General features: G+C 42.8%; 1 protein-coding gene across 4 annotated transcripts in view; it reads left to right on the top strand.

Moving 5' to 3' along the window:
- DEG2 (DEGP protease 2) overlaps window positions 1–19,208 on the top strand; it is a 143,957-nt gene that overhangs the window by 55,101 nt on the left and 69,648 nt on the right. For 3 of the 4 annotated variants that reach the window (XR_015692822.1, XM_087690718.1, XM_087690720.1), the window contains exons 3-7: window positions 790–843; window positions 2,205–2,278; window positions 2,698–2,761; window positions 4,170–4,214; window positions 4,481–4,588. Coding sequence is in view for 3 of the 4 variants with exons in the window: in XM_087690718.1 (XP_087546844.1) it covers window positions 790–843; window positions 2,205–2,278; window positions 2,698–2,761; window positions 4,170–4,214; window positions 4,481–4,588 (345 nt within the window). In the remaining variant the exon portion in view is untranslated. The remainder of the gene's footprint in view (window positions 1–789; window positions 844–2,204; window positions 2,279–2,697; window positions 2,762–4,169; window positions 4,215–4,480; window positions 4,589–19,208) is intronic. The other variant, XM_087690719.1, reaches the window with a different exon arrangement.

The raw sequence follows: 19,208 nt of genomic DNA, 5'->3' as shown, positions 1-19,208 counted from the left end.
ACACTCCCCCACCGTTATCATTCCATATTCTTTTGACTCATTTAGAGGTTTTAGATTCTAACTGAGTGACCCCATTGAAGATGTCTTGGCAAATCTCTTTAGGATGGCCTCCTCCTTGACCGAAATTCCAGGACTTTTGGCAAGCCTTGAACTTGATATCATTTGTTCCATGATATGTCATACTTTATAGTGTCATAGAATCCTATATCCCTTTGGATGGAATTGTGCAGCTATGACTTTACATATGTTATTGTTCTAGGATTTTGTCATGTTTTCTAGAATGTCTACCCACACCATGTAACACACTACACCATAAACAGCCCTGGAACACCATGTTAACTTGATGAAAAGTTAGTATGAACATTGTAGATAAACATATTTGAAGAGAATGAAGGGGAAAGCAAGCAAAGTATCCAAACTTAAGTTGTCCAAGCTGTTCTGTAATTCCACTTTCCATGGCATCACATGTTATATAAACATATACACCCATTTAGTTGCTAGCAAGCAATTTCTTATTTTCTTTTGCATAGAGATATTGATTGTTGGATAAGCGAAATGTGTCATAATTATAGAAACCGATGGATTGAAAATGTTGGTAGACTGTGCTCTATTTCTTTCATTTCAAAACTAAATGGAATATGAGATCCTTTGCTCCAGGTCTTTGTTTGATGCATCTTCATTTAGTAAGTCCAGTTGATGTAATCTTTGGAAGCTTGAAAGTATTCTCTATACAGTCTATACAGCTGAGTTCCAACTTGATGGAATTTGTTACTATCTGTTGTTATGCAGATTGTGGATGATAGTAATTTTCAAGATGCATCGATTTTGAAAGCTGTTGTGAAGGTGCATGTTGTGCATTCTGGTTATTCTTTTAGTTACCAGACTTGACAGTGAATGTTAAAGCTCATTTAGGCCTTGAATCAAGTCTCTCCCATCAAAAGATTGCTCTGATAGATGCTTGAAGGAAGTGTGCAAGTGTATCCCAAATTGTTGGCAATGAAATATTTCCTCTTTTTTTTGTAATGAGTTGTTATATTATATCATAGACAAAGTACATAAGAATATAAAAGTTAGGGCGGCATTGAGGAGACCGCCAGATGCCAAGAAGCTAAGTCATCTCTGACCAAGGTTATCAGCATGTTGTATAAGATCAAGTTGCCATTGGAGAAGTCCCTTAGGCTTCACAACATGATGCTGAATGCCTAAGGTGGCATAAAAAATGAACATATTGTGAGTGATCCAAATATGCCAGCAACACCAGAATCTGAAAAAGTGAAACATAATCTTCATATGAGATTGTGCTAGACCATGATATTTAGCTTTACCAAATACCCAACCAAGAGGATGCATCCTAATCCTCACCATAGCATGCCAAATGTTCAAGAGGAGGGCCCAAATCTTTCGCAAAAGGGCAGGTGATGAATCTGTGATGGGAAGACTCAACCATTGTGGTACAAAAGAAACTATTCCCATTGTATTCATGAGGTACTTAGCCATTGTATTTATGAGGTACTTAGCAGCCCCTTACAAGGCCTTCTTAGCTTGGGGGTTTTACCGAGTTGTCATTAATATATTCTGTTCTTTGGACAAAAAGTGTGCAATAGTGTATTTTGATAACCATAGGCTGCTTAAAATGAGCAAACGAAATTGAGTGACCTAGGCTGGTACATGGGCCGAAAAATAGCCTTGTTCAACAAAAATGTGGACAATTAGTAAACTGGGCAGAGCTTCTAATGTCTCTTACTACTGAGTGTAAGGCTCACATGTAGGAAATGACCAAATTGCTAACAACAAGGTGACTGGTAATGAGTCATAGATATCTGCATAGATGTCTTATATGTTTTTGCCACATGGTTGAATATAGAGAACACATCCAAGAGGCACGATGTGGTGAGAAAACTTGCTTTTCTATCTTCTGCTCCTGATCTTTTTGGTGTCATTAGACGTCAAATTTGGTAAAGGTTATTTCTTCGCAAATGAGAAGCCTCTTAAAGATAAATTACCCAGCCCTCAGGAGGGTTTTTTTTCCCAACTTGACAGTAATCATCTTTTTCAACAAACAGATATGCTGGCAATTTGAGGTTGACTGTGTTTAATAGAATTAATGCTCTGTACAAATGCCTCAATATCCTCTGAAACCCATAGAACATCGAAGATACAAGAACAGTGAAGGAGATCATTAGTTTTTGTTCCTGGAAATGCAGGTTTACTGTATATCAGCACAGCCAAATTACTCCTTGCCATGGCAGTTGCAAAGACAGCAAGCTTCAACAGGAAGGTACGATGATCCTGGTTGTTCCTGGTGCACTAGTATACATTATCTTTACTGCTGCTTCTGAACCCAGTATTTAAATCTGGGGTTTAAGGGAAATAGTGGCAGTGGAAATACAGATTTCATGAAAACAGAGAGGCAGGATTTTCTTCTTTTTTGGGTGTACACATCAGGTCTATCCAGATAACTGAATGGGACGAAAAGCGTAGAATGTGTCTAGAGAAGGTCATGGCCCAGTCAGTTTCAGAGCCTTGCATTTTCTCATTGTCACAAATTCTTGATATTGCATGCAGTACAGAGTCAAAGAAACGAGGATATTTTTGTGAAACAAGGAACACCATGTCACGAAATTTTTCATGTGTCAAACTTTTTTCAAGACGATCTGCCTTATCATGCTTGCAAACTGATACTTGGCTGTTCTATAGTGGTTTCATCATTTCAGATCGGAGGCTTTTGACAAATGCTCATTGTGTAGAACATCATACTCAGGTAAAGGCCTGAAACTTTTGCTGTTTATCATGTGTACTTTTCACAACTCTCTGTCTGTATAGAGTGCCTAAAATCAGCATTTGCAGTTAAGTGAGGTGCCTTTTTAACATGAGTTCAAGACAGTTGCATGTCATTTCTCAGTCTGACTGTAAATCATTTCGTTTTCTTACAGAGAAAAATGGTTCATTCATGACCCTGAAAAAGGGAGAGAGTTGCTCTTTTTGTGTCTTAAGTTGTTTTCTCAAAGGGTAGAGTGATGGTGTTATGCACTTAAATTTCGAAATCTGACTAGAAAAGGTCATATTCATAGTTTTTATCAGACGCATCTGATTCGCCATGCAGACATTTGAAAATGTATGAAAACAGGAGTATGAAATCCTATTACATACTTGACATACTTCTTTTTAAAAAACGGGCTGGAAAAGGCAAATACGATCACAATTTTGCCAAAAAGGCTGTGGCCTTGCAAAAAGCACACAAACACTTGGACGATTTTCACCAAGAAGGTGTTGCCTTGCTGTCACCTGCCTTCTCCTTTCCCTAAAACACTCTTTTTCCCTTTAGTGTTGGCTTTCAAATCTCTGAAATTTCTGATTTTACAGCTGAAATTGGCATTTTGGCAATGCTAAAATAGTTGAAAATTTTTAGTGTGACGATAAGGAAGATGAGGAGAAGGATGACAATGATGAGGACGAGGACATTGAGGAGGAGGATGAGGAGGGTGCATCTTGTCCATGATCAATATTTCCACTCTTCTTCCCATATAGTTTGCTTCAAACTTCTACTCTAGCTTCTAAACTCTATTGTTAGGCAACCCTTTGACTTTTATGGCAGTCTGTTTTGACCTGTATATCCTTTTTTGGATTTCTTTCACTTGTAGGCTGCAGCCATCAGTGCTTAAATTGTGTCTAGACTCCAATTATTGGAAATGAGAATCTGAATATGTTTTGGCAAATCAATTTTGTGTCTTGATTATTGGATGCCTTGCTAGTAGACTAAAGCTATTGAAACAATGGAACTCTAGTTTTCATTCAGCTTGTTAGCTTCTTTTCTCAATTTAGTATAAAATACTAGATCTAGATACATTTTTGTTTAAAATTAGGGCAATGTATGATTCAGCCCCAGGGTGTGAATCATAGTCCAATCATACTTTCATACTCCTCTGTGTATGACGCACGAAAAAACTATGGTGATATCAATTGCTTTAGTAAGATTTGTTTTGCATCTCAAACACTGGCATATGCTTGTAAGGAGCTTATTACAGGGATGATGTTACTCTTCTGAATTCTTTACTGTGATGTAAATTTATACTATTCCTTTCCTGATTTCTTCCAGCTTTTCATGTAGAGAGCCCATTGAGCATAAAATAGGATTTGGGTGTGAAATTGTTTTCTCTTGCACTTTGCAGGTAACAGTAAAGAAGACAGGTGATGACACCAAATACATAGCAACTGTAAGCATTATTTGCAGTTTGATATATATATATATATATATCATTCTCAGCATTCAGTTTTTTACTCTCTTGACCGTTTTTCTCGTAGAGTATGAGAATCCATGCTTAAAAAATGTATTAGGTCATCCTTTTCCTTCTATGCACACAAAAACCTATGTCTCACTATTGAAGTATGAAAGATGTCAACAAAAGCAAGTTGTATCTATTTGGTAGTAGAATCAGTAATGAGCTTGAGAAAGTGTGTGAAGTTGTTGAGCTTTTTGCAGGTCCTAACCATTGGAGAAGAGTGCGACTTAGCTCTTTTGACAGTAGAAGAAGATGAGTTTTGGGAAGATGTTGAGCCACTACAGTTTGGAGGCCTTCCGCATCTTCAGGTAGTTGGGCTTCTGCTCAAGTTTCACTTAATGAAAACAATGTAGGTTTGTGGTAAAAAAATCTGGTAAAGAGCAATAAATAAATATGAAAAAGAGAAAGAGCTTTGAGAGAAAAAGAAATTAATGTGTATCACCTTATCTTGTGGGTCTTATCTTGCATCTTTAACCTATGACTTATTAGCCTTTATCATTCTGATTTGGTCACAGAATCTAGGACATTAATCTTGACTGAAATCTATGGGGCTAAGATCTATGGAGTTGAAGATTATCTACCTGCATAGGAGCACATCAGAATCATGGCGCCAATGCAACTACTCAATTTTTTTATGACTTGAACTTTAGAATCAACATGGAGGTGGCAGTGATTTGTTGACAACTTTTGAGCAAGTCTCAAATTGAATGTTATGTAATCCTAGGGAATAACAATCTGAGTAACATTGTCTGTCCCAATGATGAGCTGACGCTGCTCCTGTAAATGTGGTGCCAGGTATTGTTGCTTCCAGGTGATGCCAGCCCTGCCCATTGACTACCTTCCTCCTTGCCTGCTGCCTCATCTTCCTGCATCTCCCACCATACCTGCCGCTGTCCCTGCCCACCATGTCTGCCTTCCCCATCACCTGCCAGATCCTGCTTGGTATCTGCCTGTCACTCCTGTCTACTGCTGCCTTCTCAGACATTCCTTCTGCCCACTCACCTCTATTCCTTCTGTGTAATCTTCCTACGTGTGAAGAAACTGCTAGGGTTTGCAGTGAGGAAACATAAGAGTGTAAGACCACAATGGAAACAGAAAGACACAGATAGTGACGTGCAAAACTCAAACCCTAAATGCAAAACACAAAACTCAAACCCACAATGCCAAAACACACACAAACAAAGAGAGAAGGAGAAATCTGAAGTAAATGACTCATTGCAGTAAATGGATGTATGAGTGTATAGAATGCTGAAGGGCAGAGCAATAGAGTGTTGGAGTGTGATGTTCAGTGGAGAGAAACAAGTGCTGTAACCACCAGTCAAAGTGTCGGAAAGCGGAAAAGATGAAGACACTAATCTCCAGAGGGAGAGGAGCGTGGACAAAAACAAATGTGATGAAGGTTGATGTAGGTGGTAGCCCAGATTGCAAAACACAGCAGTGGAAGGAGTCGTTGGAGGGAGAAACCTGATGGCAGGTGCTAGGGCAGCAAGGAAACACAGGTAGGAACAGGTGCTGGAGAGGTTGGCGATGGCTGATGGGCACCAAACACAGCAATAGGATGGTTGCCAGGCAGCAAGTGGCAGTTGGAAGGCAATTGCCAGGAGCCGGAGCAGTAGATGGAGTGGTGGCAACAATTGCAAAGGCTAGATAGCCACTTGGAGGAAGGTTGATGACAGAGATTTGCACGTGAACGCGAGAGAAGGGATGGGCTCGATGGTGGGTAGCTTGTCTATTTATAGATGTGGATGGACCCTCCCAGATTAGGGTTTACACAGAAACTCTCTCGAATTGCTTCCCGTTGTAGGGTTTTGAATTAATTAAGCTTGTTTTGGGGTTGCTTGATAGGCTAATGAGCATGTAATGCAATTTAACTCAGCAGCTCCTCTTAGGCCCAAAACAATGCTAGAAAGGAAGGCCAACCCAGTTTTATTCCAAGGTGTCCTACCCAACACAGTCAAGGCATCGGCCAAAGGTGCTTAGAGGCTGCCCAGTGGCCTATCAAGACTAAATCTTGCGAAGGGAATTAAAGTAGTCACCCAAAGAGGCTAGGGCATCGAACAAAGGGTGCATATTGGCTATGGAGTGGCCCACCAAGTCTTGCAAAGAGGGATAGAACCCCATTGAACTTTTTCCCCCCCTAAAGTGATTGGATTAGAGATGGTTTGTGCTTGATTAAGTAATTTGGCTCATACGGGAGAATAAAAGGGGATTGGATTAGAGATGGTCTGTGCTTGATTAAGTAATTTGCGCTTGATTGGATTAGAGATGGTTTGTGCTTGATTAAGTAATTTGGCTCATACGAGAGAATGAAAGGGGATGGCCAGATCCAACACACCACAAAACAAACGAGCTAACCCAACCACTCTGGGTTGTCGATGAGAAGGGAAAGGGTGATGAAGGAGTAAAGTGGTGGGGTGGAAGAACTGTTGTTAGAGACAACCGAGGATCTGTGTAGGGGTGCTTTGCACAATGAGATTCATAGTATGCTATATGTTGAGAATGCTCATGTAGCAGGTGCCACTTGGATAGTGTTTCTCATGGGAAAATTCTTCACTTGCGCTTGTGCCCTTTAGAAAGATGATAAAATCATGCTATGCAAAAAGGAGAAGGTACAACAAGGAAGGGAGGCCGATGTGGAAGACAAGTGCCAAACTTGTAGAATACCATGAAAGGATAGGAACCCCCTCTCAACCCTGGATGTTGATGTTGAAGGAGAAAGAGGAGCCTAATGTCAGTCTTCATGTAGTGACGAGAACCATGATGATGCATGAAGATGAAGATAAGGATGAGGATGAAGACCCTAATTGAAAGAGCAAGGTAGAAGTCACTGCCATGATAGTATCAAGAGAGACATTGCATGATCCCCCCCGGGAGGGGTAGTCTTCATGTTGGTAGAAGAAAAAATGTCCTAAGAAGATGAAACCATCATGCGGAACTGGGCACATCATGTGTCCAACCCATGAAGGACTGGTGCAAACCTACAAGTTAGTCCTACTTTGAAATACAAAACCCTACGAGAGAGATTAGAATTTGCAAAATAGGGATTAGTAATGAGATGCTCCAAAGTAAAACAAAACAGAAGGCAAAGCTGAATGAAAGCACAATGCAATGAGGGTGGATTTGTCAATGGATGTAGTGGAAGACTAAGAAGGAAAAAAAAAACTAAAGATGGGGTCACCATCCCGTACGACCATCAGCAAGTCTTTGTAGAGGTGAAGTGGTCCTAGATGAAGGTGTAGAGGATGACCTAGGAATGGAATGGGTGGAGAGCTAGTAAACCAATTAGCTGATCCTTTAGGAGTATTGAAAGATATAGGCTGTTGAGGTTGCTTGTGTGCCACATGTCCGGTAGTTGGGGCAGATGGAGCAAATGGAGCAACAAGAGGAGATGTAGCGTTGTTGAATTGTCCAGTAGGAGTGGAGGCAATTGCAGTGGTCTACTAGGTTTTATAGGAGGAAGACCTTGGGCCTTGGCATGAGACTCCTCCTTCACATTGCCCGATCTGTGGCAATCTCTGCAAAACCTATTTTTCTTAGGGAGTTATTGGCAGATGGTTTTTTTTAAATTAAAGTTTTGTCGAAGGAAGGGTTGTTACCCTTGTTTTGGCTTGCCTTTGCATCTTGTGGGTTCTTGTTACCTCCACTTTTCCCTTGCAAAGAATAGGCAACTAGATCCCTCTTTGAATAAGAGTATGTGAAGGACTTCTTGTGGACTTGATCGTGTAGCCTCATGTAACGCAAGAACTGACACTCATGAAGGTCGGTAATTGAGGCAACAAGATAATGTGCTAAATGAAATGGAAGTATTTATCAGGCAACTTATTCAAAAAGAATGTAACCTGTTGATCGTTCTCTAATTTGGAGAGCTAGTAGTTGCAAATTCAACGAGTAACCGCCGCCATTTGGCTAACTTGACTTACAGATCATCTCTTTAATGGAAAATTGCTAAAGCTCAAAATCAAGATTGATATGCCCATTGCAATGTTGCGCTGCATAGCAGTCAATGAGATGACTCCAAAGCTCAGATATGAGGGAAAAATGTTGTAATTGAGAGTGGAGCTCCGGAAGCAACCCTTGTATTTAGTCAACATTGGCTGTGGCATTGCAAACTCTCCATTGATGGATGTGATCAGGGTGAGATTGAGGGTTTGACATAAGATCTAGACTAATGATGAGGTTCCAAAGACCTTGAGTTTCAAGCACTTGCTGCATGAAGTTCGATCAAGTGGTGAAATTCGATCGGTTCAAATGAGTCTTATCTGTGAAGACATTCTTGGCCATCGCAATAGGAGTGGTAGTGCTAGGAGATGGATAAGGTGTGTAATGAGGGTAGGGTGGAGAGTGCACTACATTTGGAAATTAATCCTAGAGTACCCAGCATACATATAGGAACTGTGCACAGTGGATGTGGAGGTGAGTGACCGGGGGTAGTGAGGGGGATGCCCATCACAACTATCCTAGGATGAAAAGAAGTGATTTCTTATGGGTTTATGGATGGCACAGTGTTAAAGAGTGGCATTCTTGCTAATGAGTATTGAGGTGCAAGGGTGTAGTAAAGTGAGGGTAGGTAGAAGATGGTTTGGAGAAAGAGAAAGTGCTAGGAGCAGAGATGGAGGATCGAACTCCTAGTGTGCTCGATGTGGAAGTGGAGTGTAATCCGAGGTTTTGGAATGAAGAGAGGAAATCGAGGTGTGGATTAGAAGAGAATGGGATGGGAGGGATTTGAGAAGAGTGGTTTACATGTTCAAATGAAACAGAAGATGTAGATATACTTGATGAAGGATGTTTGCTTTGAGAGCCTCCTCTATTGAAGTTTACATACAGAAAATCATCCAGATGTTGCACATCAAAAGGAGAAACATGAGAGGGTTTTGATTCATAGGACTCAAAAGGGATTGTAGGAACGTGACACTAGGCATGGATGAGATGAAGAAGATGGGTCATGAGTTGTCCCAACCGTTTTATATTCTTCATGATTAGAGAGGTGGCCACCCTCACCAACTTGTTCAAATGTTGTAGCAAAGCTTTTAGGAGGGTTGTAAGCTTGACTATATGCGACGCGCAAGTACTCTTCAAAATCCTCCTCTGTCATTATATAAAAATCTAGAATAGGAGAAAACAAAGAAGGTGAAGGTGATGGGGTTTCATCTTCCTTGCGGAGTCCACAATGCCTTCTTAGGGCCTCCAATGATGGAGAAGCTTGAAAACAGTATCATGGGGTTTGAGAAGGTGTTTGAGACATTGTGATTCGGTTACAAGTCATTCATGTGCCTTACACAAAACTAAGCCTCCACAATATCTGTTGGATACTCTTTTCAAGAGCGCCAACTTTGATACCTTGTGAAGAAATTGCTAGGGATTGGTACAACCACGAGAGAAACACAAAGACATAGATGCAAAATGCAAAACTCAAAACTCAAAACGCAAAAACAGAAATAGAAAGAGCGAGAGAAGGAGAACTTTGAAGTGAATGAATCAATGCAGTAAATGAATGCAAGAGTGTAGAGAATGCTCAAGGGCAAAGTAGTAGAGTGTCAGAGTGTGATGTCCATTGGAGATTGATCCCGAGTGCTATAACCACTAGTCGCACTGTTAGAAAGCGGAAAAGATGAAGACAGTGATCACCAGAGGTAGAGGAGTACCGCAACAATAGATGTGATGAATGATGATCTAGGTGGCAGTCTAGACTACAAAATGCAGTAGTTGAAGGAGCGGTTGGAGGGAGAAACTCGACCCCAGGTGCTAAGACAGCAAATGGAGGGAGAAACAAGTGTTGGAGAGGTTGGCAATGGCTGACGGGCACGAAATGCAGCAATAGGATAGTCACTAGGCAACAAGTGTTTGATGGAAGGCAATCGCCAAGAGTTGGAGCAATAGATGGAGTGGTGGCAGGAGTTGCGAATGGTGGACAACTATGTGGAGGAAGGCTAATGGCGGAGATTTGCACATGAACGTGAGAAACATGCATGGGAGGAATGAGCTAAATGGTGGGCAGCCTGTCTATTTATAGATGTGGATGGACCCTTGCAAATTAGGGTTTACATAGAAACTCTCTCAAACCGCTCCTTGTTTTAGGGGTTTTAATTAATTAAGCTTGTTTTGGGGCTTTTTAAGAGGCTAATCAGCATGTAATGCATTTTTTAGCTCGACACTGTGCTAGTTGTCCAAGGGCCTACCTCTTTTGCGTGGTTTGTTTTCTTCCCCTACTACTCATGCTCAAGCCCATCACCACATGCCTCTTTCCTTGATGACTGCCACATCCCCCTCATAAAGCATGGGATGGTCCATTTCTAGCTTCACATCCTAGTCCCATTGTGACCCTATATCGTCTCAGGTTCTTTTCCATGTTAGAGCCCCCTTTCATAGTGATATGGGATGGCAATTTCTACCCCTGTCTTGATTCCCTTCCCTGTCCATGTCCCCAAAAACCACCCTATGCTACTATGCCCTCTCATTGGTAGCCCTGTTCCAAGCAGTGGCCTCCACCCTTTCTTCTTTGATCCAAGTCCCACATGTAGGTGATGTCATAAGACAACCAAGGCTCAGAGACTCATGAAGTACAAAAACCCACTCATCAAACAAAACCATAGTTACCTGGAATGAGGAATAAGAGGGAATGTCCAAGGTCAAGGAATCGGAACGGGGGAAACCACACATGTCTTAAGTGCCCCAAATATGCCTTGCATGACCCGAATTGCCCCAGTAGCCCCCAATGTTACAAATCGCCCAAATTGCCTTAAAAATTGCCCTAAATTGCTCTCAATGCCCCAAAAATGCCACAAATTCCCAAATGCCCGGAATGTCCCTCTAATTGCCCCAACACCCCTCAATGCTCCAAATCGACCCAAATGTCCCAAAATTGACTTGATTATCCCCATAGCTCCAAGTGGCCCTGAAATGCCCCAAATGCCCCAATTTCCCTTGAAATTGGACAATATAAATGGGTGATTACCTTGGCTTTGCATGGACTCATGATTGGCTTGTTGCTTGTCTTGATACTTTGAATCTTGAATACGAGAGAGAGAGAGAGAGAGAGAGAGAGAGAGAGAGAGAGAGAGAGAGAGAGAAGGATTCCTTGCATGTAGGCATTTCATGGATTTCTTAGTTGCATGCATGTACCCCCAAACGCATGGGTGGCGGGGCTATTTTGGATGCCGAAACTCATATGCTGGCACTCCATTGGTCTCTTTTTCGTGCCATGTGCTTGGATCATCACCCGTGGGTCTTTATAGCCCGTTATTTTCTTTAGGAGCACGGGCTTGTGCATGGTAATACCCAAATTCGGAGCTCCTGGTGGCATGTTCTTAATGCAGACTCTCGGTTTTCTAGTCCTTCATCCTCCCTGCTTGCTCATTTGATATGTTCCTGGAAATTGGTTCTCCAGAAGGCTTAGTGGCATCCAGCGGAGGACCGCTTAGCTACTAACTCTTTTCAACTAGAATTGTTGGCAGCCTCGCGATTACTTTCTTGGGAAGGCAAACATGAGCTCAGACCAAAATTTAACCGCATGGCACGTTTGGGCTTGACTTCAGTTGCAGATGCCACCCTTGCCAGTCGCAATGTGTTGATATTGTTTCGTACAGCCAAGAGGTTTTTCAGGATCCTCGTGGATATCGTGATTTATGGGGACAGCTTTTGATGGTGCTCCAGAGCAGACAACCCTTTCTTGCCCTTGCTTCGGATCGTCCTTCATAGGACTGGGACCTTGCAGGCCGGCTGAATTTGGAAAAGGCCTCAGCTAACCAGGTGTATCATCTTTTGATTAAAAATCATCAATGGCTGGTTACTTAAGCTAATACTGTATGGGGATTGCGTAAATCTCAGTCATGGTGGAAGGTAACTGTGATGGAGGGCTGGTTGAACAAGACACCTTTCAAATGCAAGGTCTTTCTTTGGAGGGTGATGATTGGTGGTCTTCCTCTTGCTTCAACCCTTTCCAAGCGTCGAATCTCCAATAGCAATTGTTTCTTTTGCACCACCAGTGTGGAATCAGCCCGTCATCGATTTATTTCTTGCCCTCTAGCTAAGAAAATCTGGTCACTCTTGTCAGCGGTTTGGCGAGCAGTGGTTGCTTTCTCGCTAAGCCCTTTCGATTGGGTTTTTGTGTGGCCCAAATACCCCACACCGGCTCAGTCGCATATGAAGATCTTGTTTCACTTTCTCAGATATTGGGGCTGTTGGCACAATTGGACCATTCGGAATGCTTTTCTTTTTGATTCAGCCTCTAATGTTCAAGGACATATTGCTAGGCTTAAAGGTCTCTTGCATTGGCAGATAGATCTCATTCGGCACTTTGACTTACTCCCTCGAGAGGACTTACTTCCCTGCCATATGGCAATTTCCTCTGTGTCTTTGCCATGACTTTTGTAACTCTTTTGTCGTTTAGTACTTTATAAATATAACATCCATTACGGAAAAGAGAGAGAGAGAGAGAGAGAGAGAGAGAGAGAGAGAGAGAGAGAGAGCAGTGGTTGGTTTCTTGCTAAGCCCTTTTGATTGGGTTTTTGTGCGGCCCAAATACCCCACACCAACACAGTCACATATGAAGATCTTGTTTCACTTTCTTAGATAGTGGGGTTGTTGGCTTAATTGGACCATTCGGAATGCTTTTCTTTTTGATTCAGACTCTAATGTTCAGGGATATATTGCTAGGCTTAAAGGTCTCTTGCATTGGCAGATAGATCTCATTCGGCACTCTGACTTACTCCCTCGGGAGGACTTACTTCCCTAGCAATTGCAATTTTCTTTGCGTCTTTGCCATGACTTTTGTAACTCTTTTGTCGTTTAGTACTTTATAAATATAACATCCATTACGAACAAAAAGAGAGAGAGAGAGAGAGAGAGAGAGAGAGAGAGAGAGAGAGAGAGAGTATATTAACGTCTCTAAAAGGCCAATGTGGCCTATGAGACCAAAGCAATACATATAATGATGGTGTTTTTCTAGGACATGAGGTTTACATCCAAGCTATGTTTTTGTCCAATAACATATATAACATGTCATATGAAGCAGACTTATGAAACTTAAGCTTTCCAAGCCTAGAAGACACCTTATAACTTACTCTTGTGATTAGCCATCAAGAGCCTCATGAATGCAAATGATAAGCTCATTTTACATCCTATACACAGAATCCCATGACACCATGGGGCATCTTGGAGATGAGGAAATTCATTCACAATAGTGGTTGGGTGCTAGGAGATTTCTTCTAGGGGTAGGTCTTGCCATTTGATGAGGTGTTCCTTGATAGTATATGGAATGAGAAAAAGATGAAAAACATCCCTATAAGACTGAAAAAAAAAAGAAAAAAGAAATGAAATAGTGTCCTATAAAGAGAAACATGTCAGTGATCTGAAAGTGAGAATAGAGAAAGGAAAACTCTCCATCAATGATATGTATGTTCTCTAAGGAGGTGTATCTCTGCATGGCTGAGGCGTCTTGGCATCTGCTCCTGTGGCGCTCAATGATGGTTTTAATTTGTCTGTGGTGTGGATGTCTAGGCCTTCGTCCGGGTGGACGTGGGCGCCTAGACCGGCTACGTGCCACTGCTCTATCCAAAGGGACACCTACAGAAGATGAGGTCCAATGATGATGTACTCCTGTAGGTTGTGTGGTAGTAGTAGTGGTATCTGCCATACTCTGTCGTGTATCAGTGAAAAAGTCAGTGACTGCTTTCTGTCTATGTGAGCCGAGTTGTGGGGGCCTCCTACTGCGTAGAATTGTTGCTCTGCGTCTCTGGAGCTCCAAGAGGAAGAATCCCAAGCATCTCTGATCCTCAAACTGCATGATCCGTCTCAGGGGTCCAAAACCCTCTCGAAACAGACGGTGGTATCTACCTCATATATCATAATATACAGTGCATCGACAGATGTAGTGTTCCTCTGTCTCTGGCTCTCTGTTGCATAGTGGACATATGCATTCTTGTGTTTGTATACCCTCCCATCTGCCTGTCTCAATCCTCATGTGGTGGGATGAGGCGCGGATCTGACCAATAACTGTGCGTAGTCCATGAGGCAGTTGTGTGTCCATGTAATTGGGTCGAGTGATGAAACCATCCTCAGATATCTGAAGGAAGTGGGTTTGGTAGTGTGCCATCCTCATGAGGGTGGTCGGATCCAGGTCTTCTCCGTATCTAACTTTAGTATGTCTACTCTGATCAGCTCAGGTCAAGTGTAGGGCAATCCAGGCTATAGTCAAAGGGGGGTAGTCTGTCAATCTACAGTCCATGTAGACTCATCCATGTACTCATCTGAGCATACCAACAGTGTCTGTCACCGTCTGCTGCTAGTTGTCTAGAAGAGGCCAGGGCTAGCGTGGGTATCTATCTTGGGGGAGCTTTCATAGTCTATGTATGAAAGTCACTACCTAGACCAAGGCCTCAGCCACCATGGGTGATGCTCCCAACTCAGCTCTGATAATCTCATGTGGGGTCGAGCTCTTCGCTCGTGTCATACGTGAGATCATCATGACCAGTGGTCTTTCCATATGCTCCCATCCGTCATAGTATTTCTTCTCTGGTCCATCCTGGTCTCCCAAAGGCTGTCTCCTCGTGTGAAAGAGACTCGGACCCCAAATAGCTGCCCCATATAGGAGTGTGGGTGTAACCAGGGTGTCAAAAAGCCACAGTTTGGTGCGTGGCTCATGAAATTGTATGTGAGCACATTGTCTCTTCAATGCACCTAAGGCTGCATATGCTTTTGCCAAACGAGCCTCTGATGTCTCTCTCCAAGAGAACTGTGGTCCCTTCAATGTGACCCCCAAATAGACATACTGCCTAATCATCTCCACTGGCTCTCCATCAAAAGTAAACTGGTGCTCAGCTCTTGTCACCCAAGCAGCTGAAGTGTTAAATACCATAACTTTAGTTTTCCCAAGGTTCACCTTAAGATCTCTATCTCTGCAAAAAGCTGATAATGCATCCAAGTGTCTATTTAGTCCCTCAGGTGAGTCAGATATAAGTACAATACCATCGGCATAAAGCAGTAATGGTATCAGCACTCCAGCTAGGCTGGCTCCGGCCCCACCAGTCCTATCCACATATTCTGAACTTTCATCTATATACAGCCCAAATAGTGTCGGTGAAAATGGACAGCCTTGTTTCACCCCAATGGTGCTATTGACTGTATCTGAGATGCCCTCAGGTGTTCGTACTCTGCCCGTCACTATCTCATACAAGGCATAGATACTCCAGTGTATCTCTACAGGCACATCAATGTTTTGCATTCTTCTCATGAGTCTAGCACGTGGCAATGTGTCAAAGGCCTTGTGAAAGTCCACAAAACAGCAATAGATCTTTTTCTTGAATGCCTTGCCTTCTTCGATGATTGCCCTCAATGTAAAGATATGGTCTAGAGTTGTATATCCCCTCTTGAAGCCAGCCTGGCCTTTTGATCTCAGGCCATGCATCTCGGCCCATTCACTCACAATGCTTGTTCGACGATAGAGCCATATATCTTGGCCAGAATCATGATGGTTCGGTAGTTACTAGGTAGCGCGGGGTCTCCACTCTTAAAGAGCGGCACGATAATATGGTCTAACCAATAGGTTGGAAATCCCTCACAAACTGCCCTATGAAAGATGTGAGCCAGTGTTGGTGCTAAAATATCACAGGCATGCATGAAGTGTTCAGCCATTAAATCATCATGATCTTGGGCTCTTCCATTTTTCAGTTTCCATATGGCATTCCTCACTTTTTTTTCTGTGAAAAATCTGCAATTTGCTGGTCTTGAGGTTGAGGGGAGTGGCATAGGCTCTTGGCCAGGAATATCATAGAGTGTGCAAGCATATCCATGCCAATCATCCGGTCTAGTAATTTGTAGGGGTGGCTGGTTCTCGTGCATCTTTTTCCATGCTCTCTTGCTGTCCTGCCCCAAGAACATGGAATACATTTCTGTTTCTAGTCTGCTCCAAGAGAGAGAGAGAGAGAGAGAGAGAGAGAGAGAGAGAGAGAGAGAGAGATTTACGAAAAAAAAAGAGAGAGAGAGAGAGAGAGTTTAACATGTTTGAAAGGCTAGAGTGGCCTATGAGACCATAACCAATACAATTGGTATCATCATCTCTCATCAGATAAGAAGATATAAAATTTATGTGTAGGTTTACATGGTAGATTGGAATGAGAAGTATGGAAACTGAAAAGTTGGAAAAGCTAAGTTTAAAAAGAACAAGAGTGTAGAGTATCTCCCCCTCAGTCTATGGAATCCACCAAGACTTTGCAAACTACCTCCGACTGAGTCATCGTGCCAATCTGCCTCTGTAATGAGCAATCGTGATGTGAATGTGGCGCATATGGGCACGCCTATGTTCCCGAGTAGATACTCCAGGTTGTCGTGCTTTGCGTAACGTTGTAGCTTTGCCAACTTTGATGCCTCCTGATGCGGTATCTCGACAATGCCTATTAGTAGGAGATGTAATATATGGGGCGGTCACGGTTGGGGATTTAGCTACACTGAAATAGTTTGTAACTGCTCTCTGGAGGAGTGGATGATGCTGGGGTTTCCTCCTATCCCGTAACAATAATGCTCTACATCGTTGGAGCTCCAATAAGAAAAGGCCCAAACATCTTTGGTCCTCATACTCCATCACCCGTCTTAGTGGTCCAAAGACCTCCTTAAAGAGGCAATGATAGTGGCCTTAGATATAATAGTATGCAATACATCTACAAATGTAGTGCTCCTCCGTTTGTGGCTCCCATCCACAAAGCGGGCACATCCTCTCATTGGCTGCAATATGGCTCCATCGACTTGTCTCAATCATTAGCGATGAGATGCAAATTTGACCAATAGCAACTCGGAGTCCGTGGGAAAGTTGAGCATCCATGTATCGCAGCCTCACTATGAAACTGTCTTGAGAATGCTGCAAGAAGTGACATTGGTATTGTGCCGTTTTCGTGCCTAATGGGAAAGGGGGACTTGGACGAAGTCCTTTTTGTCTCCACTTTAGTGATGTCTGCTTTGATCGTACCTAATGGGAAAGGGGTCTTGGACGAAGTCCTTTTTGTCTCCACTTTAGTGATGTCTGCTTTGATCACACTATTCAACATTGCACGACTGAGGCTCAAAGTAGGGCAGTTGAGGCTGTAATCAAATGATGGCAATCTATCTATACTCATGCCATGTAAGCTAGTCTAGGATATCGGTCTTTAGGGAGCTGCCATATCCTGTGGAGGAAAGTAATTGCTTGGAATAAGGCCTCAACTACCATGGGTGTAGCGCCCAATTCTGCCTAGATGATCTCGTGTGGTACTGAGGCTTCTGCCCTTATCATACGTGCTATCATCATGACCAACGATCTTTCCATGTTTTCCTAGCCATCACAATGTTGTGCTTTAGGTCCATCATAGTCCATAAGTGGCATCCTCTAGTATGATAAAGGCTTGGGCCCCAAATGGCTGCCCCATAGAGTAGTGTGGGCATAACTGAAGTGTCAAAAAGCCACAATTTGGTACGAGGCTCTTGAAAGTGTGTGTGTGCACACTGCCACTCTAGAGTACTCAAAGCTGCATATGCCCATGCAAGCCTAGCTTGTGAACTCTCCTTCCATGAAAACTGTGGCCCTTTGAAAGTGACCTTGAGGTATATATATTGTCTAACCATTTCCATAGGCTGACCATCATACATAAAGCTTTGAGATGGGTGCACATTAGGCAATGGAGATGGGTGAACATATGGTAGAAGGAGTGTGACACAAGCAAGAAGAAAAGAATAGAAAAAAAACATTAATTTTTGGTCAGTAGGCCTAGAACGGCCATTCCAAAGAGGGAATGGTAGGGAACAATAGGGACGTTCCCTGGCTGTTTTACCTCCTCGGAGGGTTTGGAACGTGTTAGGCCATTCCTATAAGCTGGAACGGCCGTTTCTTATTTCTATAAACAAAACAAAGTAGAAAACTTGATTTGCGAGATAGTGGCCGATGCCTCTTCCTTCTCAAGGACTTTATTGTAGCCTCCACAACTTCCCCAACCAATGCTTTCCCATAGATTAGGTCTGATTCTGATATAGACAGATTGGTAGCTTTAGAGGTGTCATCTCTTGCGTGTCAATGGTAGGAAATTGCACCTACATATTCCCTCAAGGACAATTTATAGGCAATTCTCAAAGGTTCCCTGTGGAGGGTTGTTTAAGGTGTGTTCAAACTTAAGACTTTCGTGGCGTTCTTTGATAGATGGGTAGGATTTTTCAATTCTCGAAGATGATGCATCTTTCACAACCCACTTTGGCAGTCTCAATGCGTACTTCATATCTCACTTTCCTAGATTGGTTGATCTTTTGGGCATGCCATTCAAAGGGACATGACCTTTGTAGGTGCAGTAGTGGAGAGGGCCACCTTGAGCACCCGTCATTAGGGTTATGTTTCCTACCTCCTAGCTGTTAGTACTCTGTTTGTCATGCCTTGTCATCTCCTGCTTGTGAGCCTCAGTCTGAGTCAGACGAGGACTTTTGGAGGTCTGATAGGTATGTCATGTGTTTTGATGGGGGAGGCTACTCATTCTAGAGTGGCTATCTGGTGTATTTCTTTTGTTTGTCGGCCCAGTGTGTTTTCCTTGAGCAATTTCTACATTTCCTAGGCTGTCCATTCTTGCCGGACATTGTCCTTGTGAGTCGGATTTTCTGGTGGCCATTTGGCATTTTCTAAGCTTTTATTATGCCACTACTAGCATTAAATGGTGGTCAGCAGTATTTATGGCATTTCCAAATTGCAGTTAGCTAGTTTAGGGGTTATGTGGCTATCCATAGCCATTCCCCACTTGGCAGATATTGAGATCATCATCTTTCTTCCTTGGCAATTGCACACTCCGATTCCGTCATCTTCCTCTGTCTCTGGTGTTGTCGTCATCATCAGCCTGATCTGGTGCCCTCATTGACGTTGCGGGCTGCATGTAGGGACTGATCGATCCTCCTTTTGTATTCAACATTTGGTTCCTTGTTCAATGCAGG

The sequence above is a fragment of the Lygodium microphyllum genome, chromosome 13 (genome assembly GCF_053477565.2).
Source record: "Lygodium microphyllum isolate KBCC chromosome 13, Lygodium_microphyllum_v1.1.10, whole genome shotgun sequence".
NCBI classification, from domain to species: domain Eukaryota; kingdom Viridiplantae; phylum Streptophyta; class Polypodiopsida; order Schizaeales; family Lygodiaceae; genus Lygodium; species Lygodium microphyllum.
Note: the sequence above shows the minus strand (reverse complement) of the source record. Positions and strands in the feature narration are given on the sequence as shown.